The sequence below is a fragment of the Dermochelys coriacea genome, chromosome 11 (assembly GCF_009764565.3).
Source record: "Dermochelys coriacea isolate rDerCor1 chromosome 11, rDerCor1.pri.v4, whole genome shotgun sequence".
In the NCBI taxonomy this organism is placed as follows: domain Eukaryota; kingdom Metazoa; phylum Chordata; order Testudines; family Dermochelyidae; genus Dermochelys; species Dermochelys coriacea.
Window position 1 is genome coordinate 57,249,184 of NC_050078.2, and position 26,981 is coordinate 57,276,164.

At 39.0% G+C, this 26,981-nt stretch overlaps 1 protein-coding gene across 3 annotated transcripts; it reads right to left on the bottom strand.

Annotated features, from left to right (window-relative positions):
- Nucleotides 1–26,981, bottom strand: STK17B (serine/threonine kinase 17b). Of its 3 annotated transcripts, XM_043505501.1 has the most exons (9): nt 26,825–26,949; nt 23,726–23,866; nt 22,839–23,005; nt 18,000–18,212; nt 11,015–11,159; nt 9,872–9,998; nt 8,164–8,212; nt 4,518–4,697; nt 1–3,597 (listed from the first exon to the last, which is right to left on the bottom strand). In XM_043505501.1, the coding sequence occupies exons 3-9, from the start codon at nt 22,958–22,960 to the stop codon at nt 3,315–3,317; spliced, it is 1,119 nt and encodes a 372-aa protein (XP_043361436.1). In that variant the 5' UTR covers nt 22,961–23,005; nt 23,726–23,866; nt 26,825–26,949; the 3' UTR covers nt 1–3,314. The 3 variants fall into 3 exon arrangements, with proteins under 3 accessions (XP_043361436.1, XP_038277831.1, XP_038277834.1); XM_038421903.2 differs by lacking the exon at nt 23,726–23,866 and having other exon boundaries at nt 26,825–26,981; XM_038421906.2 differs by lacking the exons at nt 23,726–23,866; nt 26,825–26,949 and adding an exon at nt 26,411–26,634.

Sequence of the window (26,981 nt, forward strand, 5' to 3'; positions counted from 1 at the left end):
ACACTTAATATTTGGACTGGCCCATTTCATGTGTTTGTCTCATTTTGCTTCTTATCTTCTCTCTTTAGCTGGTTGACATAGTGCTGGTTCTCTACATAGAGACTAATGAAACCTGAACACCAGCATTTCTTTCTTGTATAATATTTTAAAATGCCTCTCCTTTCCTTTAAGCATTTTATACCTAAAATTAAACTATAAAAGGACAAGAGTTCTGTCCCTCAATGTACATTAAGCAGAAACACCTTTTTCCTCATAGATTTAATCCAGATTCAAATGTATGCAGCATTCCAGATATGAAATTATTAAGTGTAAGGATGTGGTGGCATTTCAAAAAGCTACATTCACTAACTTATCAGATGAACTTTACACAGAGCACAGGACATTAGCTGGAAAGCCACTTTTTCAGATTAGAAAATACTAAGTGTACAAATTGTTGAATAAAGTCACATTTCAATACAAAATGTTTGTTTATACAAAATAATTCAAGAATTGCATAGAAATTACATCAGTTATCTTAATAAAATATTACTATGACCATTTACATCTGTTTTTGCTAGTCCCCAATGACATGACACTAAGCACAATGGGCTATCAAAGAACAACTGTACCTTAAATGAAATTACATATGTTAAAGAAAATGATGGCATGCACAATACAAAATTCTTATAAAATTAAACATTTATATTAATCCAAACAATTTAAAATTCTTACTCCAGTTATATCTGAATTTACGTACAAAAATACAGATGTCTCCAAAATTTGAAAAAGCTCTATTGGATAAAACCAAAATTCACTTATTCAAACTTAAAAGATAACTTAAGACCAGAAAAAAGCAGTAACAAATGTAAACATTTATCAAATATCATGGTGGAAAGTTTCTTTATGGAATATTTCCTGTATTTTGTTCAGTTAAAGTGCTGGTATATATGGTTATGACTTTATACTTTGCATAACCTGTATCATATGTTAGAAGAAATAGTAATATTAATGCGTGAGCACTTCCAGTTTTAAAATTAAGAATTTAGCAGTAATTTGGAGTTTATATTACTATTATTTTTTGTAAACTTTTTATAGCTGAATCTGTTGTACTGTTTTGACATTTCCTCTCCTCATCTTAAGTGAACTTTCAATTCTGAATGTATAAAAATACCTTTATTTCAATACACTGTAATTAGATTATTTCTATCTTCTTCTCAGAAGAACCTACCTGAGGTTAAAACTATTGGGTAAAAGCAAGGCCTTCCAAAATTTAAAAAAAAAAAAAAAAAAATTAACTTGTTTATTAACTGCCTCCACAAAGTCGACTTATGTCTCAGTTATCCATTCACAGAAAAGAATAATATATACATAACATTAATATGTAGAGATGACATAGTGGAGTCCCCTAATAACTAGGTGGCTCAACTTTTCATCGTTGAACACATACTGGTATTAAAAATAATATCACATGGATATCAGTCTTTATAAAGAGAACAGAAAAGACTGGATTTTAACACATAAAAGGTTAAGGCCTGATCCTGCAAACTTTACTCAGCTGGAACTTCCATTCAGATCAACAGGAGTATTAATCAAGTAAAGAGAGCATTATTGGACTCATTTGTCTGTTAAGTTGGATTTAATATACAAATTGATTAAAATATTTTTTATTCCATCCTTTTGTTATAAAGGTACTTAAAATAGAACATTTTATTACATATTAATAAAATGAGCATTTACATTATTTCAATGTTTGATATTTTCTCTTGAATTTTAACTAGAAATTGCTTAAATATGACAGGGTCAAAATGCACATTTGAGGAAGCATCTTGCAACTAACTAAATATCACAATTCTCATTATGTAAGACAAATGAGATATCCACACTGAGGAGGATTCAGTCTAAGCTATGCAGACTCGAAGATCCAGGCAATAGTTTAAAAGTGCCATTTACTTTCATAATATTTCAAAGAGCTTTAATTACTTCCATTCCCTATCTGAAAAGGCTCCCATTTTCACACTATTAATAAACTCAGTTAGGACCTGATCAACATTTGCTCCAACTTGGCATAATGCAGTGGTTTTTTTCAGAGCCTGGGAACAAGAGGAATTAAAAAAAAAAAAAAAAAAAAAACCCAAAACCCTGCCTTTATTTTTTGTTAGATGGAGAGTGCAAAACAGAATGTTTTCAAAAATTGATAAATTTATATAACCAACAGAGCTCTGAATTTTAATTCAGAAATTTTGCAGCCAATTTCTCAGCATGAGTAAGTACTTTGAGGAAAAATAGTTTGGTTGTAAAAATTATTATGCAAGCAAATTAACACATTCTCCATCCCACACCTATCAGCTTTTTAACACATCCTTAATGCAGATGCACAGGCAATAAATGACTATGCGCTGCTATTAGTCTCATGATCTCTGATGTTTTTAAGAGGTATGTACACTCAATTATTATGGGTATTGGAATATTTATAGTTTACTGTGCAATCTGTATTTCAATACAATCCAGATAGATAGGGGAGACTGATATATATGGAGACAACTTTTGAGTGTGTACACTTGTTTCAGCATGCACTTCAGTGCAAGACTTTTCACACTCTTATAATTAGATTTGTTTACGAAGCATGGATCTTCAGCAATAAGACTGGCAACCTACCCTTATTCTATTCTAGTATTCCAGAAATATTTATGCTAGCATATTAAAAGTACATGCCACATGCAGTACACTATTCACAAGTAACCAGTCAGCTAAGGCAGAAAGATTATCCTTAACCACAGCTAAACATTCTAAGTAAACAGTATTTGCTAAATGCATCCAATATTCTGCTGATTTTAAACCCTTAGTTAACAAATGATGGCACGGTCACTGCAGCGAAAGGCTGTCAGAAATTATTCGTTTCAATTTCTCTGCTTCAATCCATTATCAAGTCTTAGTCACAAAAATGTGCTTATATTATTAGATCACTGTCTTGAGCATTTTTATAAGTTGTTTAACTAGAGTCCATTTATTAACATTCAAAAGTTTTTATATTTTTATTCTCTACTTTATTATATTAAACATTTTTTGGACTAAAACTTGAAAAGTGCAAATATATTCAACTAAATCGCCTTCAAAACATAAGGCTCTCCCCTGATGCCAGAACTCCAGTTTCTCAGGAGTAAAAGCCATTGCCAGCAATGGACATGAAAGGAAGTACCCATCAGAGGATCACTTGAAAGTGCATTTCAGTATAACCATGCTGCATGAATGGACAAGCCATAATCTCACAATATTCACCACTGGAATAGATTAGAATCCTAAATTCAGTTCAAAGGACCTGCACAGACAGCTGTATGTTAACATACTAAGTCTGTCATGAAGTCTTGAGGATGTTGCAATGAATCATCAAACCGAAAACGTTTAGACACTGTACTGCTGTCTTCTGGAATGTTCTCTTTATCTGCTCGGTCATTGCAGGTACCATTACAAATTGATTTAGTATTCCTTTCCTCTGAACACTTTGTTGTGTGTTCTTGCATTGGAGAAGAACAGGAAGATTCTTCAGGACTACGCAATAATATGAATTCTCCTTGTTTCAGCCAAGAATGAGAGAGACAGGCCTCTGCTGTTGGTCTTTCCCTTTGAAAGAAAGAAAGAAAGAAAGAAAGAAAGAAAGAAAGAAAGAAAGAAAGAAAGAAAGAAAGAAAGAAAGAAAATCAAAAGTAAGCTGTTTTACTTAAATAAGTGAAAGTATTAACCTCTTATATGGAATGCACAGCTTATTTCACAAACATTAAAAAAAAAGTATCAAGAGTTTGGACATGTGAAAGATGGACAGCCTTGGAGAGTGAAGTTTTAGCCCCACAACAGGTATTAGTAAGGGCAACAATTTTACAGCATCCGCAGATTGTTGCCTTCTTACTGCCAACACAACTACAGAGGACTGCCGGGATTCTAGTCTGGCTCACGATTCAGAGTTATTAACCAAAATGCAAATGCAGGGTCAAACTTTGCCCTCCACATCTTAAGATCATTTACTTATAGGTAAAATTTGGCCAGCAGAACTATTATTTACAATGCATAAGCAAAAAAATATATTCAAGACCGAGTATGCGATCTGGCAGTTAGTTTATTTGCAAGTTGAGCAAATTTGATTTGGAAGCCATGATGGCATTTTTTGAAGTAAAATTGCTTTTAAGCAAATAGCATCTTACTACATAGAAAAGTCAGTTACAATTGGCCATTACCACCAGATAATCTGATATACAATCAGAATATCTGATAACTTTATAATTCAACATTTAAACTGAATTTCCGTTATTGGGATCTCACTGGTCAACTCAGATTTTCCATTTGAATCCAGCACATTCTAAATATTTATACCACATAGAATGTATCCATATGAAAACCAACAAACCAACATTTTTATGTTAAATGGTCACTGGTCTTATCACATTTATACTACTGTAGCACCCAAAGTCCTCAATCAGGATCAAGACCTTGCTTTGCCAGATGCTTACAAACGAATAGAAAGATGCACCGAAGAATCTGCTACCTACTTTGGGTTTTTGACAAGAAGTTTTTCAATGAAGTCTCTGGCCAGGTATGAAACTGATACAAACGTTTCTTCTGAATAATCCACATTGATTTGAGAGATATTGAGGAAAGTTTCTTGATTATCTGCCCCCACAAATGGAGATTCTTGAGTTAGCAGCATATATGAGATTACACCAATATTCCTGAAATGAAACAAGATGCAATTTATCTTTCATCCTAAATTATAAGTAAAAGAGACACCAAAATGAATTATCTCCCTTTATCACTGGTGCTATGGTCAGTGTTCCTTGTTATTTCTCATTTCACTGGCAGCAAAAGAACCAAAGTAAGCCACAGTTCTAAGTAATTTGATTACATATACATGCAATACCTGATATGTGTTTCTTAACGTATCATTCAGAGCATTAAGTGATTTTGCTGGTATGCCACTTGCTCTTCCTAGCAGTCAAGAGTGAAAGTTGCTCGGCTATTTAAATCTGCTCCAGCCATTTCTTTCTTGCAGCCGCCATCACTCAATTATAGAGATTACTATGTTTAAAAGATGCACCTATTTTAAATATATCTTGCAGGAAAGAGGAAACTTTTTTGCTCTTTATTCTTAAAATAAGAGAAATTTCCTCTTTTTTTACCTCCCCACTCTAAACATGATTTTTACAACAAATTGCATCCCCCATAGTTCACATTTTACATAGTTTTGGAGGATAAAGTAAATGCATTTGACCAATAGTCAGCTACTGTTCTGGCACGGTATGCTGTCAAAGGCAATCTGTTCCTACTGTTCTAGCACACCTTGTCAGACTGTTTTGGAGCACTAGACGCTCCTGGTACTGTTGTTGCTCTCCTGGGATCCCCATGAGGTCCAGCTCCGAGGCAGAGGGTCTCACTTGGTCCCAAGGCAAGGAGGGAAGCTGCCCTCTTCTTAACAGACTTATGGAATGTTTTTCCCTCCTTCCTGTGAGGGGTCTGCTCCTTATCCTCATCTTTTGAGAGGAGTCGTTGGATCTGCTGGAGTGTTCTGTCAGGGCACTGCTCAGCAGCTCCAGTCAAAGAGATAGGGAGCAGGAAGATTCCAAGGCTTCGTGGTGAACTCCACTGGGTGCTTGCAAAGTCTGAACTCCCAGGACTGCTTGGTGCAGGGACAGAAGGAGTGGCAGAGGTCACACCTTAATGAGATGCGACTCCCTTAGGCAGCAAAGGCAGCTCTTGTGTAGGTCACTTACTGGGACGTCCCAAGGGCAGGAAAGGCAAGACTTGAAGCCTGGAGCTTGGGCATAAGTGCCTCAAACATTGGGGGATTAGTGAAGGTCGGAGGAAGAACCTCTGATCCCCATGATCTAAACAATGACTATATGCTAAATATGAAACTTAATATATGCTAAATATGAAACTTAATATATATATATATATATATAATTTTTTTTTTTTTTTTTTTTTTTTTTACAAGAAAGTTGAACTGGCAAAGCTACAGGAGGTTCCATCCCAGACAGCCAACGGAAGAAAAAGAACTGCAGAGGCAGTTGGTCTGTGCTGCCAATGAGGCCATCGGTTCACAGCAAGAGGTGTAAGGTTCAGATCTGGACCAACACACACTACCACTGAAGAACTGTCAGTCCAAGGTTCATGGAGCGTGTGCGCACCCATAGTGACCAGCTCTCGAAGAAGAAGGGCAAGTACCATGTATAAAAATTTAAGAATGCAGACAACAGGAGCATAACATTTTTAAATTCATGGTAGAAGTGGAAACCCACACTGCAACATAAAGATGCACACAAGATTCCCACATTGTGACTCATACAAATAGAAAAAAAAAAAAACTTGTTTTTCCAGTTTCATGGAGAGCTGTGGAGAATGTGGAAGGCGGATACTTAGTCACACAGACACATGCTACACTATCCTATTTCTTGAGATAAAGTTTGAGCATGAGAAAGTAAAGTTGAACTCCACACCATGTAGTTTACAAGAAAATTAAACAGGTGAGGTTTCTTGGTGTGAGGAAAGATTTCTATACTAGGGCACATTAGGAGTTGCCCAGAAAAAAAACTTACAAAATGAAAAATTGTGAGGAAAGAGGTGATATTGCTGCCTTAAATGCGCTCCAGGCTCAGCAGCAAATTATATGTAAAATAACTCCAGAAAAATAACAGGCGGTAAAACTCTGTGGAATGAGATCAAAATAATAAGAACTTCTTTCTATTCATGAAGATGTGCAGATGCAGTTCTCTTTCAAAGTTCGTAATCTAGAAAGCTAAAGAAGGGAAAGGGGTGGAAGTAAAATTCACAAAATGTGAGATTTTTAGAACACATTCATGGGCAACGTTTTTTTTTTAAAAAAAGAACATTTCACATGTATAGGAATAAGGCTGATTTGAAATATGAACGTCTATTTGGTTCACTGTATTCACACCACCATTAACCCACATTTTTAGTAGTTATAGCATAAGATACTAGATTGTTAGATACTAGATTCAGTGTTTGATGGTCAATGAAAAGATTAATGTAGGCCTGAGAGGCCAATTAGTAGTGGGCTGCACCTGCTAGGTGGGGATCTGAACTGATGATGAAGCCCACCTGGAGAAATGCTGGGAGAGGACTATAATCAGAAGATGTTTGTAGCAGAAAGGAGCTGTAGGTAGAAAGTGAGAAACTCTGCAGTAACTCTCTGGGACTAGAGGTTGTGATGAGAGTCCAGGAGATGGTTAGCCCTAGGATTCTCTCCCAAGTAGAGTAGAGATACCCAGGTAAAGACTCACCAACCACTTGAGTAGACAGGCTCTGGGGGGGAAGCCTTGACAAAGGCAGTATCTAGACTTCCAATGAGAGCACCCTTGGAGTTGTTCAGCTGTTGAACAAAGCAAGAGAAAGAGCAGAAGAGAGAGAGGAAAGATCAAGCCTAAAGGCAGGAATAGATTTGAGTTTATAGTTTTAAATTGGGATTTATTGGGGGATTCCAGGAGAGAGCCTTGCAAGAAGGGTGAGATTAAAGAGGCTGTGGAGAGACCTGTTGACAGGCTCAGGTAGGTAACAGGGGGTGAGAGAAGTATAGCTGTGTCTATATTCAAAAACTATAGGGTCCCTGTGCTGAAACCCAGAGGAGAGGGAAGGCCTGGGTTCCACTATCAAACACCACATAAAGTGGTGCAAAGAACCTGAAAAAAAGAGATAAGGATAACCAGAAGGGTATGATGACCATGAGGCAATGTTGGGGCTGAAAACCTTTTGTGACAACATGAGATTTTTATTTGTTGGACTCTCTGTACCCCAGAAAGGGCGGACTTAAATCATGACCTAACCAGAGGGTTGATTCACAAGACAGGCAACACAAGACCAGAACAATCACTGAGAGGGGGCACTAGACAAGACTGAGCTGCTATGCCACACCCAGCCACAAGAACTGCACTCTTCTGCACGGTGCTACAAGGTTTATATTGTTTCTGCAGAGTAACTTTTAAATGCAACATATACAGTGCTTTAAATGTAAATAGTGGAAAATTAACGTTTTGGCTGAAGTGTTCCTGCCATAGCAGGTAATGATCGAAAAGTAAAGGATTTTGTAGGGAAAAAGTGTGCAAGAGTAGCTGATATCTGATTTATTTAGTGTTCAATTTATTTAAACTTAGTTACTATTATCTTTAGAAGAAATAAACTTACCACATATCTGTAGCTGTGGTAATAGGATCATAGTTTAAGATTTCTGGAGCTGGGAAAAAAAAGTGATACCCTTCAATGCATGATTAAAAATATGTAATATGCTATATCCTATTCAAATAACATTGGTCATACTATGGATTTTTAGCAATTTTATGCTAAAATACAAGACTATAGGACTAAACATGTAGTTTGTGAAATGAAGTCTCTATTACTACTATATTTAATTACAAGACTGAAGATGAAGGAAATACATTGCATGTCTCTGAAGAACACTAAAATCACTTATGGATTGGCAGTTGCTTACACACAGCAGGTTTAGAGTTGTAACACTAGACTGGAAGCTTCTTTTATAGCCACCTGACCCATTTACATTTAGACAGTTCAATTCTCTGTTGAACCAAAGAGATGAAGCTATTTTAAAAACAAACATTTCAGTGCACTCATACTATGATGCTACTTGCTGAATCAGTTTGACCAGTCCTGTATCCACATTAGTGCTGTTCTAAACCAGTTCAGCTACAATGCCTTTTAGGTGCCTATCCCAAAGTTCCTGGTACAGCTCCCAGAGCCAAGTACTCTACTGATGTACTCTACTGACCAAAAAGGTCACTACAACATAGCGTTGGACAGCAGTAAGGAGACCTGACTGACGCATATGGGCTTGTCCACAACCACAGTAGCACTGAATTGGTTTTTAGAACTGCTGGAAGTCTACTCTACTTCAGCCAATTCTTAGAATACTTGTAAATTGGTTGAAACACTCGTGTTTACACCAAGCATTCTAAAGAGTTAAACTGATCCTTTGAGTGATAATTTTCTTTACATCAATAAGATCTTAGGCTGACCATAAAGGACTGGCCTAAACTAGGAAGTTTCACAGATATTCTAACCAGTTTTAAAACTGGTTTAGCTAAAATGATTTTTTAAGTCAGCGGAGCCACAGCATAGAATGGGTTCCAAGCAGCCTTAACTGTTCACTACAGCTCCACTGAACCAATTTTAAAGACAGAATTTGAAGGCAGTTTCCTCAGAGAAGTAGGTCTTAAAAAAAATCTGGATGTTTCCCCTCCACTTCCTCTCCAGAGGATAATTTAATCTTACTGATCAGCTTCACTAGAATGCACACCTAACATAAAAAGTTGTCCATCTTTCTCCACCACAAGAATTTAATAGCAGATGCTTCCATTCATCTCGTATGAAGATTTTAAAAAGATATAATAAACTAGTAGTGCACTGTAGAATCAAATTAAAGCTAAACCCCAACTGACTATATCTATAAGTTACATTAAGCTTGTTTTATTATTTGCTCAGTTTAATGAAAATTTTGCATATTAGCATGTATTTGCATTGGGCCACCTAGTCATTAGAGAGAATTAGCAAGGTTCTAACTATGTAATTTCTCAAAATTAAACACCATTTTAAAAAGCAAACTGTACAACTTTATATACCACTTCTGTTTTCAGTGCGCAAATATTTTTAACTTTTAAAAAGAAAACGATTAAGTCTCACCTGGTCTACACACTACTAAAAAAAACAACCCCCACTCAAAATACAACATGTGGCCACCATTAGCAGACAGAGGACACTAGGTACAAGAGTCTCAGGACATTGAGCTTATATAGCACTGTACATGTCTAGCTTTCAAATTCAGTGAACTATTGTTTTAATTTGCATACAAGAATTTTAAAAGGAAACAGCCCTTCCTTACCTAGATATTCTGTAGTTCCTATGATTTGCCGCAGTTCACTAGTATTCTCGATCTTCCGAGACATACCAAAATCTACAATTTTTATATCACCAAGAGGATTGAAACTGCTCAGCAAGATGTTCTGAGGCTAAATGGAGAAAGATACATATTTATGCCGTGAAGACTAAATATTAAAGTATGATTTAAATGGTAAACAGTATACCAAAGTGACATTTAGGTTATATTTAAGCATTCTGATAATATTACCTTTTTAAAACAGAATCCACAAAAAGCATTTGTGATGCCCATTTGTAACATTCTCTGACCAAAGCCAGACCCTGATATCTGCAGCTCTTATGCTGTCGCTAAAAACACAAAGGTGGAAGACTAATATTTTACTCAGATAGTACAATCTACTCCAAAGTCACACTGTCTTATGAGGAACAGGAGAATAATCATTTTCAAGAAAACACAAACTGTGGCATGCTCAGAATCCCTCTGAAATTATAGCTGCATTTTTCCATATTCTGTAAGATAATATTTATTGTAAAGGTTTCTTTCAGTTGCCAAGATACAGCCATTAGAGTCTGAACACATTCTGTTGCCCTGTTAAACCCAGCCTTGCAAAAGACCAATTCAAATTGTTTTAGAAAAAGGTATTAATTCTCCCCTGCAGGTTCTTTTCAAACTCTACATTACTGAATAGTTCAGTTTTCACATCGATAAAATTGAGAGTTTGGAAATGCAAGTGCTAGTTCCTACATCACAGTTGACTTGGTCAAGATATACAGCTTGTTTTTGGTTTTTAATCACAATGTATTAACTGGAGTATTTAACAAGAAACTACTACATACAGTAAAATAAACTTGGCTATACTGAATGTAAGAACCTTGATTTTGCATAAGATACTGTCATTATGTGCATTTCTAAGGTGCCTATATCTATTGTACGTGCGCTAAGATGCAAGTAATTAATCACACCCAATACACATCTTAAAATTGCAACAATTATGCCAGTGTGCTTCCATCACGTCTTCCATACTGTTTTGATGTAGCCATATCCCACACCTCCTTTTTATACAGACTTGATTTTGGAGCTGACATATTAAATCAAATCAGCAGAATGAAAAAAGGTAAGTTATTGGAATACCATGTGTAATTTTACCTTTAAATCAAGATGCACAATATTGTTTTCATGCAGACAGCAGAGTCCTTCAAGTATTTGTCGAATAAGTCTGATAATATCATTTTCTTCAATTCTCTCATCTAAGTCAGGGACACACAAATTAAAGATTTCACCTCCAGCAGCACTGAAACAAGAAGTTAAATATACATAAGCCACATTAGATGTACTAAGCTTGATCATTTTGACATAAATGACAAATTTAAGAAGAGTATTAGAGTAGTAAAACTGCCCAAATGTCTTTATAATTCAAATTATTGCACATTTAAAGAGAGACTGTTGAGAAAGTTACAAATCCTAAAACTTTATGGTATTTTTAAAGTATTCATCAGCCTGTTCTACAAAAAAAAAAAAAATGTTATAAAATGCAAACAGGCAAAGACAAAAAGGAATTTCATAGTAGGAAATATGTGTTAAGATTTCCAAGTGGAAGGTGTGGCTTCCTTGCACTGATCTGAAAATTTCAACCCAAGTTTCTAAAACTTTTACACCAAGTCACAGGATGATCACCTTTAGTTCTCTTCCAGCGCTCCACAAAGGATTTACTTAACTGAAAGTCAAAACCAAGAATCTCCTGAACAAGGCAAAAGCCTCAATTAAACCAGTTACTAATGCTAATCCTAGTTGGAAATTAACAATGTGCTTGCTGGTTGAACTCCTTCAGGGGAAAAACATTTCAATCAATCACTCAAAATACATTCAAGAGCAGCCTCTAATGAAATAGAAGAAAATTAATTTAGTGGTGGTAGAAGAAAGTGAAAAAAACACCACCCGTGTTGGGCTGTTGGTCCTGCTGAGAAAGAACTAGAGATAAAATTCTATCAGCAGGAAAAAAAAAAAAAAAAAAAAGTGAGTCACTAGGAAAGAGGTCTAGTAATGTTGTGGTATTGGTGTGAAATCTTATTCCTTAGTCAAGGTTGCTCAAGGTCAATGAACCAGCACCCTCACTAAGAAACCCAGCAAATAAAGGTCTAGAAAAAAGTGAGTCAATGAAAACTGACTGAAAACTGACAGCATAAGGTACCCCCAGAGCAGAGGATTTTTTTTAAATAAAAAAATCCAGTGATTTTTCCAAAGCTATAGTGGGGATATCAGAAAGCAACATTCCAAGAAAACTTACCTAAAAGGAAGATTAATAATCCTTGCCATGCCTTAAACCATTCGTCTAAAGCCAATGACTTCTAGCAAGAGCCCTTATGTCATGGATTGCTCAAATATTCTCACTATGGATCACTGTACAAGATCCTATCCAAGACCACCTATTCAGACATCTAAAATCTGCAACTGTACAATGCCTGTGTGCTACTACCACCATGTGAAAAATGCTTATGTATACTCCATGTATTTTTCTGGATTCCACACTATTTAAAAACCTGAGATTCTGTCAGATTTAGGTTTTGGCAAACCAGATCCATGCTTTCCTTGAAGCAACTATATCACTTCATTCTATGAAAATAAAACCAACCACTGGGATAGCATAAAGAAAACAAGATGAAAATAAAGCTCAATAAATGTGATGCATGTAGTTTCCTGGTTACAGCATGCACTTTGTATCTGTGCCCATTGTTTCCTTCTCCATGCATGTACAGCTTGAAATTAGCACTGAATCTCTCCTCAGTGCTTCAGTCTCCTCTGTTCTACTCTCTCTAGTTTGAGATGAATGATGAATTTAAAAAAAAAAAAAAAAAAGATGGATTTGAAGATAAGCTTCTATAGCTGCCAGGTGCACTCTAAGTAAAATTAAGTAGCTCAAAAGAGAAAACTGAGGAAGATACAGGCTCTTTTTATCTGCTGTTTGCTTGTATTGTATTATTAAATATGAACTTAACAGATGTATATAAAAAATACACATTGTAATATTTTAGATAGTATTGACTTCTGGTAGCCTACTTCCTAGATTCAGAAGATCTTGTGACACCTAGAACAAAAAACTGAAGATTCACATCTCATAGGCTGCCAAAAACCATGCTGCTAGGTGAAGAATTTGGCTCCACTTCCAAAACGAAAGGTCCAGGCACCCTGGAAAGAAGGATAGTGTATTAAACACTAAAACTGATGATTCCAAGCCAAGGTCTGGGGACAAGATGAGCTTCACCTTTCTGTTGACTCAAAAATACAAGGTAAGGCATATCAATACATGACTCCAGTATAATATGAATGCTTCTGTCAAGAAGTCTGGATCCTGCTAGCACTTGGGCAGCAGAGAAGAGATGTGGTGTTGTCCCTGAAGGATAAAAGATCCACTTTGGATGTCTCATTTTCTCAGTATGATGTTCATGAATGAAGTTACAAACCACTTGTGTAACATTTGCAAAAGATGCCTTCTCTTTGGGTGCAGAGTGGAGGAACCTGCCAACAGATCTCCAACACAGATGACAAGACTAATGACCCTGCTACAGAGTTGTTGAAGAAACATTCAAATCCCTGTTACAGCACTCTAAGGTTGCCTAAGAATCAGCATCACCTTCTCTCTCTTGAGTGAAGTGGGGAGAAGGTAGAAACTACAGCTCAGTATATAATCCCATGTAACCTCAATATTCAGGTCTTCGGAAGACCTTGCCAAGATCCTCCAAAATAAAAGTAAGGACACTCAGGGTATGTCTACACTGCAATTAAAACACCTGTGTCAGCTGACTTGGGTTTGCAGGGCTCAGGCTGCGGGGCTATAAAACTGCAGTGTAGACATCCAGACTTGCACTAGGACTCTATGAGGGGGGGGCAGGTCCCAGAACCTGCGCTCCAGGCTGAGCCACACATTGCAGTTTAATAGCCTTACAGCCCAACTCAGATGTCACAGGCCAACCAGGGGTGTTTACAGTGTAAACAGGGTATAGGCACACTCAGAGTATGTTTATACTGTAATTAATGTAAACCCGGGGTAGAAGAACTCAAATTAGCAGACCCAGGGATTGTTAATCTAGGGCTCAAGTGTCTATACTCAATTGTAATCCCAGTTTACGAATTGTTGAAATCTGGGTCCCAACCTGGGACTCTAGTTTCTACACTGCATTATGCAGGCCAAAGTCCAACCACCATATCTACTCCTGGGGGGGGGGGGATTCTGCGGGACTACACTCACACAGAAAACACTCCTCCTCCCCCCGCAGAATTCCTGTGCTTCCCTGCAGAAAACAGCAGGAAAGCAAAGGGAAACCATGCAGGGAGGGGAGGCAGTGGTGGTAATGGGGAAATGCAGCACAGTTTTTTGGGGGGGATTGCCCCCTAAACAGAGGCGAGGCATGGAGGGGCACACGGGGTTACTTGCCACTGCCCTCCCCCCATTTCTGTAAGCACTGAGCTGCCCAGCTGAAGCAGGCCCTCTTCACTGACTCTGCAACTGAATGCCACCTCCTGGGTCCTAATGCCAGTTGTGCGCCCCTTCTGTGTGCTGGAAGCCTTCCTGTTTTCTGTGCAACAGTGAGTGCCTGTGGTGCAGCTGGGGGAGGGGGGGGCGGAGAAAACGAAGGAAGCGGGGATGAGGGGAAGACGACGGGTGGAATAGGGCAGAAGGAGAGGAATGCGAGAGTGAGGGGAGGGGGATGGAAAAGAAAAGGGGACAGTGGAATCATGGGGGGGGGGAGGAAGCGGAAGCCTGGCATGTGGTGCCTGCTTGGCAGCAGATGGAGTTCCCTTGTTAAGCAGGCCCATCAAACCCTCACCCTGACAAGCCCTATCCCCACACCTGGACCCCCGACGAAACTCCTCACACCCGGAACCCCACCCAACTGAGCCCCAACCAGCTGCACATGGACCCCCACCCCATCAAGCCTCACTCCCCCAGCACAGGACCCTCTCTCACGGAGCCCCTCCACACACAGATGCCCCCAACCAAGCCTCATCTCCCCACACCCAGACACCCCCTTCCCCTGCTGAGCTGCCAGCACTCAGATTGCCCTACATAGAAACCTCTCACCCCACATAGAAACTTCTCACACCACACTTAGATCCTGCTGGGCTGACCTGGTGTGTCTGGCACAGAGGGGCAGGGCCCCCAGGGTGTTTCTGGTGCAGGTCCAGCCCTTGCATTGTGTCAGGGTCAGCCTCACTGCCAAGTCCCTGTACCGGGGAGGTGGGGACATCAGGATGATCTCCCATCTCAATGCAGCCAGTGGCCTATGCCCCTCACTGCCATGCTGGAGCCACATTTACTGACAAACAACATTTGCAGAATTTTAAAATATTGTGCACATAATTTTAATTTTTTGGCACAGAATTCCCTCAGGAGTACATATCTCATGCTACCCAGCTGCCCCCAAAACGTGTCAACTCTAGCTCTAAAATATTGTGGCACAGTGTGGGAAAACTTAACTGTCCAGAGGACAGAGACAGTTGGCCCATGGGATTGTGGAATATGTTTGACAGAACGCGAGAACATATGTCCAATGGCACTGCATCGACACTGCAAAACAGCAGGGCTTAAACCATGGGTCTTGCTTGACTCAGGCTTGGACCCTCCATTCTCATGGGATCCTGGGACTCTGGGTCCAAGCACTGGGTTAGCACAATATGTGTGTAGACAGAAGGCTCAAGCCTGAGTCTGAACCCTGGGCTTACCCTATGTCTAATCTGACCAAATAGAAACTAGAAAACTTTTAAGAACAGTCTACCATAAAACAGTATGACTTTTTTTGCTTTGCAGTTTGTCTGTGAAAGAACTGTCTTTGAGTTAAATGAATGAATGGACATGTACTTAACAGGATACCATTTAGTCTAAAGACTTCACAATTAAAAAAAATGTAAGTAGCTCGTCACCTCAAAAATACACGAAAATAATCAGGTAAAATCCTGAAATTATTAAAAAAAATTGAACTAAGGGCTGCTGGACACTTCTATAAAATAGCCAGTTAAGATTAACTCTGCTTACCATGAGTACCTTGTTGCAGCTTATTAGTGATACAAGTAAAAAACAAACAGCTGCTAAGCTGAAATAGAAGCATAAAGATAAAAAGATAAAAGCTAGGGAAAGCAAAAAGTCCAAAATTCATCAGGACTTTGTCCCTACTTCCAGTTTGACTGATTAAGCTACTTGAGCCATCAGGATGTGTTGGGAAACACACAGTCTGATAGAAAAAGCACTTGCCTTTGACATCCAGCAGCACAGTTTGATACAAATTTTAGAACCTACATTACATGAGTTTGGTGATCTTGATGCACTCTATCTTGGAAAAACATTAAGAATCAATTAGAAGCTATTAAAAATAAACTTGATTTGCTCAGAGAAACTTAGTCTAGTTGGTAGTATTTATTTCACACCCTGGACACTATTGTTCCTATACAAGTGTGTGTGTGTGTTTTATACACAGCTAGCAAGAACTGATAAATTTCAGATATCAAAATGGTCTTCGACAACAGCCACCATTTTCAGACATGGGTACCTAAAATAAATGGCCTGATTTTCAGAGGTCCTGAGCAACCAGAGTGGATATTCAGCACCTCCAAGAACCAGGTCACTAAACACCAGTTGGAGTCAACGGGAACTGCAAGTGTCCAACACTTCTTAAAGTCAGGAACAAGGTGCAAGAGAGTTACTAGCAAAAAAGTATGTATGGAGTATGCTAGTAAACCCAGATCTCTTACATGGGATCAGTGTACATTTTCTCTTGGTGGCCTGACATTAGAAAGACTGTTCTCCTAGGGAAATGATTATTAAAAAAAAAATCTACTTACACAAACACTAGTTGAATTTGATCTAATATGATTATACAGAAGATTTTACAAAACCTGATTACCAACAGAAATACCTGTTTTGTGTATTTTAAATTGACAGGAGTATTTTTAAACAAAAACAATTGCCTCTACAGTGTTTGCAACATTATGAGTGCATGAAAATCTGAAAATAATATTGATCAGAAACTGAGACAAAAGTGGAACTGACTAATTTTCAGCCAGGAACTGACCCCCCCCCCCCCAAAAGATCTTACTTCTCTTAGTTAGATAGGATGTAACCAAAACACAGCACAATCTGATAAAAGCAAGCAGCATAGGAGAATGGAGGGAGGATAAGTCATATTTAAAACTTTTGGTTTCAGAAGTCTGTTCTTTTTAATATAGGTAAAGAATTTTGTCGTCATCCCCCCCCAAATACAGAACATTTAACCTGAATATCCATATTCAGCAATAAGTGAACAGTCATTAATTAGTTGCTTTACCGTTAGGGTCTCTCCACAATTTTGTCTTAAAGATGTCTGTCACAATATAAACATATAATGTTTCCCCATTAACTTGAAGAATTATGAAGAACAAGAAAAATGTATCTATGCAAAAAAAAAAAAAAAAGCGGGAACTCATTCCTTCTCCACATAAATCCCTTTCAGACCCCTACTTGGGTTAATTTAAATATTATATATTAAGCACCAATGATTTTTTTCCCTTTAAAAAAAAAAAAAAAGAGTAAAAGATGCAAAAGTAAAGGTCCCAACTCCAATGTTATCACAATCATTTTCTACTCTTGTTTTTCCTGGTGAAATATGTAACTAGCGCTGTGTGTCTCCCTACATGTATACCATAACACACAGAATTGCATAATACAACCATGTTAATTCTGTCACTCAAGTCTTAATTTTTGCATTTCCTGAATGCAGTTTTAAGTGTGCATGTTTATTAATCTAATTATATTCATTTATTTTTGAACTTTAAGTATAGCACTATTATATATATTGTTCAATTTTCTTGATTTATGTCACTAGCATAAATTTTATTGTTTCTGCAATATTTATCTTGTATTAGTTATTTATAATTGATGATGAAAAACTGTCATTTACAAAGAACAAAAGCATATAAATTAACTATGATGGTTTCAACACATCTTTTGACATGAATATAAATTATACCTGGAAAATTCTAGAGACAAAAGGCAATATTAACTACACTGTATGTTGATCTCCCGATTACTTTCTGATAACTGATACAAACAATGAATGTTAACAAATCTATTATAAACAGTGAAGTTGATGTAATGCATACTTACTATTCCAACACTAAGATGATTTCATTTGTCATTTCATAGACTTCATGGAGATTAACTACACGAGGACTAGACTTTGTTAATTCGAGCACAGCAATTTCATGTAAAATTTCTGCTTTGCAGTCCTGTCCTCTTCTCCTCTTCTTTAGAAATTTAGCTGCATATTCTTGGCCTGTGGATTTAGCTATACATTTTCTAACCACAGCACATCTTCCTCTGCAAAGAGAATGGAAAAGACTAAAATTTCTTTAGTGAAAATTATGACAGTTACACTGAAGCTTAAGTACGGGCATTTCACAAATACTTAAGATAAACAGTTGTTTGCCGTGTTGTTGTAGCTGTGTTGGTCCCAGGATACAAGAGCAGTAAGGTAGGTGAGCTAATATATTATTGAGCCAACTTCTGCTGGTGAAAAAGACAAGCTTTCAAGCTCCAAAGACCACTTTTTTGGGATCCTGAAGATATGTTAATATTTTTCTAGTACATTATTCTCCAAAGAGAATTACATGTTCAAAAAAAGTAGTTAGGCAGCACCTATATAGCATAGTTTCACTGTGAGCTACAAAACCAAATGGCAGGTTCTTTCAGGCATCGAGGAAACTTTTACTGCATTTCTTCAATGTTTATGGATTAAAACATTCTCAGACAGGAAACCATGGTAATACAATATTTAACCAAAAATGAAGGTTCAGATGTAATCAGGTTGCAGTAATGAACTAAAATTAGTTATTTTTCCACATGAGCAATTGTTGTTACTACAGGGATATTATGCAATTGGGAACAAAAAGGGAGGTAATCCACAAAAGAATCTCTTCCACAGGTTGGACCAATAGTTTGAGAACCCTGGCTAGTGTACTGTTTCTTTTAATAAATCAACACCATCATTTCAGCAAACATCGGACGTACTAATATTATAGTAAGATTAGAAATCACTTCAATCTATTAAGGGTCTTACAATGTCCAGTTCAAGTTAGCTAAAAAAAATTAAATGTTCACAAAATTTTTTTTTGCATATGTAGGGCACTTGATGCCAAGATCTCAAAGTGCTGCATACAGGAATGGGAGTGAATCTTAAGTGTGTGACACAGCTTAATTGTTATAAAAGTTTCTCTATTTGTCATGTTTATTTTTAAACAATTTATTTCTAATTTAGGATTAAGTAATTTCTGGGAATTACAGATAGCCTCCCTTAAATTATATTAAGGTTTCACTAGAAGTGTGCCTTATTGGGAAGAAGCTCCCATTAAGTGTAGGAGATTTTCCAAGGCCCACAAATTCCCTCCACAAACAATTCTCAAAATTGCAAACGAAAGCTTCAGCTTTTGTGCATTTTTAAAAAAAATCAATTCTTACATGTTTTATTTGTCTATTTTAAAAACAAACTGGAAAGCAGAGTTACAATATGAACTTTTAGATAGCTAAACTCTGGCATGGAAAAGCAAGAGACTTGCCCAGGTTCATGCAGAAAGTCAATGATAAAACGAGAAATACAATCCAGTAATCTTGTCACTCAGTCCTACTTTTTAGTTGCTAGACATCACTCCCCTTCTTGAATATAGTACAGAAACAAAGCATTCCGTTTCATTTCCTTGACAACTGTTTAAGTATAGAAGCAAAAATATGTTTTGGTAAAGATAAGTTTTTAGAAGAAAGCCACATACTGTTTCTAAAAACCAAGCTGACCTTTTAGAAAATTAGAAAAAAATGTATTCCCTAAGCCAAGTTACAAACTCTTGAAAAAGCAAGGTTTATGATGACAAAAACATTTCCAAAAGTGACTAGTTCCACAATTATGAAGTATTTTTCCGAATTAGACAAAAAAACAGCATGAACTTTTAAGAACTTAAGATAAAATTAAAATTACACCACTTGAAATAAAATAAAAAATTTCAAATGGTGTAAATATGAAGAACATTTCTATAGTTTTATATACAAAGACCACCATACTGTATATTTTCGGAGTTACCTCCATTTGTTCATATACATCACTGAGTGTGTAAGTGATGCCTTTCCACACACAAAAATTCTATCACCTATGCACACAAAAGATAGTGCTTGAAAAGGTCATGTGGAAAACTGGATTCTGGATTGAGGCCCCTGTTGAAGTCTGAATCAAACTCACTACAAAAAAATATGTCCACGCTGTTCATCAAAACAGTTTCCATTTGCAATATTAAATACACCTTCCAATTAGTATAAAATCTGATGAATTGTGAAATGGGGTAAAATTCCACAAATTGAGATTAACTACACGAGGACTAGACTTTGTTAATTCGAGCACAGCAATTTCATGTAAAATTTCTGCTTTGCAGTCCTGTTCTCTTCTTTAGAAATTTAGCTGCATATTCTTGGCCTGTGGATTTAGCTATACGTTTTCTAACTAGTATTTATTGTTAAAAATATTGACTAGATACTTCCTCACCATCTTGCAACAGACCAGATAGTAAAATAACAAAGAACAAAATGTTGCTTTAAAAAAAAAAAAAAAAAACTAAGTCACACACAACGTGCAGAAACAGATAGGGGTGCATGTAATGAAACTGTCAACAAATGAATTAGTTAAAAGAAAGAGGTAGAGGTATGTTCTTAACCCGACATGCACACCCTCTTATGAGAGATAATTTGAAATGGGTAACTGCTTTCCCAGCTGTGAAAATGCTTTGCAATAATCTGTTGTTTAACGTGAATCAATTGAATTCTTTAACATAATAAAATTTGAAGATACATACCAAAAGCTTATATTTTATTTGTTCGACCCTACCAACCACAACTTAAATTTAAAAAAAAAAAAAAAAAAAAAAAAAGAGGAACCATTTAAGTTTCATATAAACATTCAAATCTTTCCTGCTAATTTCCTGAACATCTTCCTTTCACTTAGAGCAGAGGTGGGCAAACTATGGCCCGCAGGCCACATCCGGCCCACGGGATCGTCCTGCCCGGTATGGTAAGGGGGCAGCATGCGGCGGTGGGAGGGTTGGATAGGGAGTCCAGGGGACAGTCAGGGAGCAGGGGGTGGTTGGATGGGGCGGAGGTTCTGGGGTGGTCAGGGAACAGGGAGGGTTGGATAGGGTATGGGAGTCCCAGGGGCCTGTCAGGGGGCAGGAGTGTGAATAGGTCGGGGCAGTCAAGGGGCAAGAAGTGGGAGGGGGCAAATAGAGGGCGGGGGCCAGGCTGTTTGGGGGGCACAGCGTTCCCTACCCGGCCCTCCATACAGTTTCGCACCCTGATGTGGACCTTGGGCCAAAAAGTTTGCCCATCCCTGACCTAGAGTGAACACTAGTTTTGAAAAATCAGTGATAGTATTGCATCAAGTTTTTACTAATAAAAGTTATTGCTTTTGATTTGCAATGCACCATAAATTTAAACTTGTGCTGATTAAGAAAAAAAAACCTGTAAGATGAGTTAAGACAAACAATATATCAGTAAGTTCAAGGAAAGTTTTTTTTTTTAATGAAAAAGTATCAGTAGAAATGCAGGAAATTCATTACAGTTTAACAATGAAATAAAGAAATGGATAGTGGGATTATCCCTGGTAAACCACCACCATGCATACAGGGTATGCAGAGATCCATTTAATGAAGTTTCATAAGATATACATGAATGTACTTTGTCACACCTGACATGTAAAGTAGAAACATTTTGCTAAAGACTTCCTGCGGAATATGTCATTTCTTCACTGTCCCCCTTGTTAACATCTTCGTCACAGGCAACGAATAGTGCAGCCTTCTCCATCTCCCCACTGCAATCTGTCTAAAACAGGACTACTGGCATCACACTCTTCCTCTGCTCCAAGCACATTACCCTATCCCTAGAATCTCTTCCGCGGCTATGTGGCCCTTACCATAACAAATTCAAGCACTTCCTCGCCTACGAAACCTTACATTCTACAACTCCACTCTTATTTCCAGATATTTCTCATTCTTCTCTCCGAACTCCTCCTTTCATATCCTTCCTACACTTGGCTCTGTGCCTCCTAGCATGCTGCTCCCAATTCCCAGAATAGACCAAGGTGTCCTTCCCTACTCTTTAAAATCAATTTCTTCGAGCAATCTATACATAAGCGCTTCCTCAGAGTGTGGGCAAAGACTAGCGGGGGAGGAGAAAGGGGGCAAACAGGCATCTCGCTTTGTTCTCCAGCTTGCATTTAAAAGAGTAAGTCTCTAGATAATGGGATTGCAAATAAATCTTGGAAAATATGATCAGAGTAACTGGTGAGCTATGTTTGTCTGAGATTCCAGTATTTCACTAATACACAGAGATTATTAAAGGAGAAGTAGTATCATACAATGAAGAGCTAGACAGTCTACTTCAAGTGATTGTCCATTTTGGGTAGCCCTTTAACACCATGAAACGATAGGGTTGAAGGTGGGACTCAGCTTTCAAAGCTTTGGGAAATGCTGCCTTCCACCTTTCCTTATAATTACTCCTCATACTATCCACCTTTTGAAATTTTTCCATGTCTTATTTAGATTATGACCACTTCAGCATCTTTCTGAAGTATATGTATAGAAGAAAAAAATCATGCTCCCTGATACACATGTAGAGGGGATCCTGTACACACAAATCTACACACACTCGTGTGGAAAGGGCAGGCAAGCCATCTATATTGCATCTTCCCCTAGACCCCACATAGACCTTTCCACTGGTCTGGGATATGAACAGAGGACGAAATGCACTTCATTTCCTCCACATGCTCCACCTTGTGGAGTCTACTAGAAAAGATAACACAGGCTGGAGTTATATTACTCTTTCAACAAATATCCCACTGCAGCTGGGATTTCTTTTCCATGTGAAGTTGCATCCCTTTCCCCCCAAAACCATCATGTAAATAAATGTTCTTACCTTCCTAGCTCTTTAGGATCAAGCATGTAAAAATTGTAAAAATTATCCATCTTGATTTGTGTCTGAAGAGATGTGGACAACAAGCCTAAAAGGCTTTTGCTATCCGACTTTCTCCTGGACATAATTAACACAAGGTCTTCTCTCTTCTGCTAGTTATCTATTTTCACCTGTCAAAGCAAAATATGCATTTAAATATGACCAATACTACAAAAATCCCACTGCTACACAGCAGGAAAAGTCATCTCAAGAGGCTATGTCATCAAAAACAGCTGCTTTAACACCTTTGAAATATGAATGGTTTTTCACATCTCTTAAAAAAAAATTTTAACCAATAAGAATAAGGACCACTTATGAACTGAAGTCAATGGATAACAGGCTATATATAACCTATGGCCATATAAAAACTGTTTGTGACACATTTGTTAGTACAGCATCTAAAATGGCCTCCCTGTTCTTACCATGTCTATCAAAATAGCAAAGAAAACAGGAAAGCAGAGGAATATTTTGTATAAGAGTTTCATAAAATAAGTTCTCATTATTAAGAGTTGTGGTAATCCTTTAATATATAACATTAAACCAGGGAATAAATCTGCACACCTTCCCAGGCTTATGAGTTACTAGCTATGTTCTTATAATTAGGTGAGGTCATTTAAAACCTACTGATGTGCATGTAGCATCTCAGCTCTTTTACCTTGGTAATATACTGCTATACAAGTTTAAGATTCACCCTCCAACATTATTTCCATTAGCTGCCTATAAAACCCTGTAGATTATAACCCAGTACTGCAATTTTCATAGCCTGTGTTTGTGTAGGCCATAGCTACATTCAAAGTAATCTCTTTGGGCCTTCTCCTACACTTCCATACTATGTGCCTTAGAAATCTCACCATCATGGTACCTCTCAGTCATGTCAGTACCCACAGGGAATTTCTTATCAAAATTCCTTGGATGAAGGAGAGTGATACCATGGTTTGGAAGATTGGAATCAAGAGTCTTCATGCTACTCTGGAGGATCCCTGATCCATTCCCTGGGAAGGGAAAGGCAACGAAAGCTATCAGGCTGAGTGTGGCTCAATTCCAAATCAAAGCATAAATTGAGAGGGCTTCCAATGGTGAGAACAATGGCTTGATTAAGCAATCAGCTCAAAGGGGTAAAACATTTCCTGGAAAACCAATAGGTGTTCAGGGGGAAGTTCAAACTTCTCTGGTGAGATTTATGTCACTAGGGAAATGGGTTTATCCACATAAGTTTTTTCCATTTTCTCTCTTGGAAAAGGAAAAGAAGAAACCAGCTTGGCACCTGCATTATTGTTCTTTCCTTAAAAAAAATAAAGCACTGAGTACTACATATCCAGTGCTGCACGAGGGGCAGATTCAAATGAGGATGTTCCAGTGGCTTGACGCAATGAGCCATCACAGTAACTACGGTTCCAGTAAGAATTAATGGCTCCAAAAAAGCTGCAGGCAACTTAAAATGAGGTTTTGGGCACTGAACTGATGGCCTTGAATCTGGGGCAGGGTAGGGTTCCATAATATGGCCCTGGCCCTCAACGTCACCCTTTGCTGTAGCTCTGACTTCTGCATAGGTTTGCTTTTCACTTCAATATGCAAATCCAGAAGTGCTGGAACATTAAGGCTATGCTCTCAAGGACTGGCTCTTTCATCAGATACTGACACACGAGGCCAAGCTTTTATGCTCTGCCACAGCCGATCTCCGCCAATTCACAGTGACTAGCTTCTTAGATTTTCCCCAAGCCAGGGAGTCTAACAACTGTTCTGAAACCTTGCCAGACTTTTTAACCTGGGGGTCAGAGCTGAGGCTGATCTTCTAGCACTTATAGACACCTGCATTTCACACCTGGAAGGTTTAATTACTAATGGTCCCTACTACAGCACAGGTTGCAAGAGATTCTGATGCTCCTTTCTGGTCCCAGGGTCAAAGGTGTTGCATATGAAACAACAAAAAATTAGATGACCTTCCCCCACACCAACCCAAGCAGGCCAGATGATGCATATGTGCATCCAAAGTAGGAAGAACCAGCAAGTAAGAGGCACACCTCAAACTCTGGTTTCTCTGTCTCCAATTCCAATGTGTCAGAACCATGTATTTATGCCAGGGCACTAATAGCCTTAGCCAAAAAAACAACAAGAAATATAGAGAGCTAGCTAATTAAAACCCAACTAAACTAAGGCAGATATATCACTGGGAACACTCCATTCTAACAAACCTGGGTCCATGAATTTGGTAAGATTTCTGGTCTCTTTGCTACTGCAGTTGGAAGAGACTGAGGCAGCCAGCACTCAACCCCATTCCCTCCCCCCCCCCTTTTTTTTTTTTTTTAAATAGCCCATCATTCAAACTGCCCTTCCTAAATTTTAAAGACTGAAACATCCAGTTGGCACTCCTTTTACACTGTTATGATTAGATAACAAATACAGCTTTAAAAAAAAATAGCAATTACTTGAGAATATGAAAGAGAAAAAAGCACGCCATTGTTTATGTAAGACCAATAACATCTTGTTCTCTGCTTCTGAAGAGCCAGTGGGGAAACACAAACTAAATTTAAAAAAATAGGCTACAGAATAATGCTAAATATCATCACATGATATTGGTACAAGAAAACAGAGATGCCACATGATGGCCCAAAGCAGGGTCTGTGCAATCACTAAAGTCATAGAAGTGTAGGACCTCAATAGGTCACCTTGTCCAGTCCCCTGCACTCAAGGCAGGACAAATATGCAATGTGTTCACAGGATCAGACGCCCTAGTTTTTTAAACTCCAGTGGAAACAAAGGCAGTTAAGTAAACACATTTTCAAATTCTTATACATTTAATGTCTTCAAAAAGAAAAATTCAGAGTAACAAAACATTAGAAAAATAAAGGTTCAAGCATTTCATTCTTTTGCTACAGTGTTAGACATATTTCAAGCAGGAGTGGTGGGCGTAGGTAAAAAAAAAAAAAAAAAAAAACCAGAGAAAATACAATAAAGTGTCATTTATCCAACTAACACTACAGAAAGAAATGTTTTAAAAAGACAAGCTATACTCTGGAGCTGTGAAGCTGCAGTTTCCGCAGAGAAGAACCCAGGCATTTGTGAACTCCATCAGGACAGCATAGGAAATGGCATGTCTCGAATTAGGAGAGAGGCCCGAGTGCATTTTCAAGGGACTAAGAAGTAGGACCCACAGCGCCCATAGCCTTAACACGATGCCCACAACGGACACAAGCAAGGGCTTCTGTGGCCGCTTTGGAGGCCGGGAGGGAAGGATGGCTACCGAAAGCTTCCCAGATGGTGAAGTCATTAACCCTCCTCCCACCAAGCTCCAGCCTCTGCTACGTTTTGTTTTACCCTTTACGTTTAGGGCCTGCGTTGCCCACTTCGCGTGCCAGTAACAGAACAAAGTTAAAAACCCACGGGAGTATTTTTACCCTGGGTGGGAAGGACGGAACTCGGGGGGTGGGAACTCCTCCAATCTTCCCAAGTCAGTCAGTTTGGGCAACCTCCCTTAAAGGCTGAACACTAACAGGGCTTAACCCCAACGGCCCCCACCTGAACGCCCCCCTTCGTACCTAGCGCTTCACTCCGACAACGGCCTACCGGGAGAGGCACCTGACGCGTTACAGAGGCCGGCGCTCGGCCCCAGAGCGGTTCCTCCTGCAGGCCGGCTCGCCGAGCGCTACGGCCGAGCCCGCTGCCGGCCCGGGGGCGCGCCGCTGGGAGGGCGAGGGGGCAGCGTGCGTGGGAGAACCGCCCCCCTGCCCGCCACGGAGCCTACGGCGGTGCCCTGGGCGGCGGCTGCCACCCCCCGGCAGGGTGACAGGGCGGGGCACCCCCTCGCCCCAGGCTGTTCCCGCCCCCACCCTACGCCGCGGGGGCTCCCCCTGCCGCTGAAGGAGGAAGGTGCCGCTCGGGGGCATACCCCGCGGGCAGCCTCCCTCGGGGCGTCCCATCCGCGCAGGGGCCAGGGTCCCCCGGGCACTCACCGCGAAGCACCCCGCTGCTCGCGCGCCCCCACAAACGGACGACGGCGCCGCGCTCGCGCTCGGCTCTGCCCGGCGCCCCAACCGCAGCCCGCACAGGCGGCGTTTGAAAAGCGCAACCCGGCGGCGGCGGCGGCGGCCTCCCCAGCCCCGCCCCGCC

Coding starts and splice junctions, on each gene's coding strand:
- STK17B (XM_038421903.2), bottom strand. CDS start 22,960: ATGTCCAGGAGAAAGTCGGATAGCAAAAGCCTTTTAGGCTTGTTGTCC. Junction 9,999..11,014: donor TTGTGCATCTTGATTTAAAG/GTAAAATTACAC, acceptor TTCTCCATTTAG/CCTCAGAACATCTTGCTGAG. Junction 4,698..8,163: donor ACCACAGCTACAGATATGTG/GTAAGTTTATTT, acceptor GTTTCATTTCAG/GAATATTGGTGTAATCTCAT.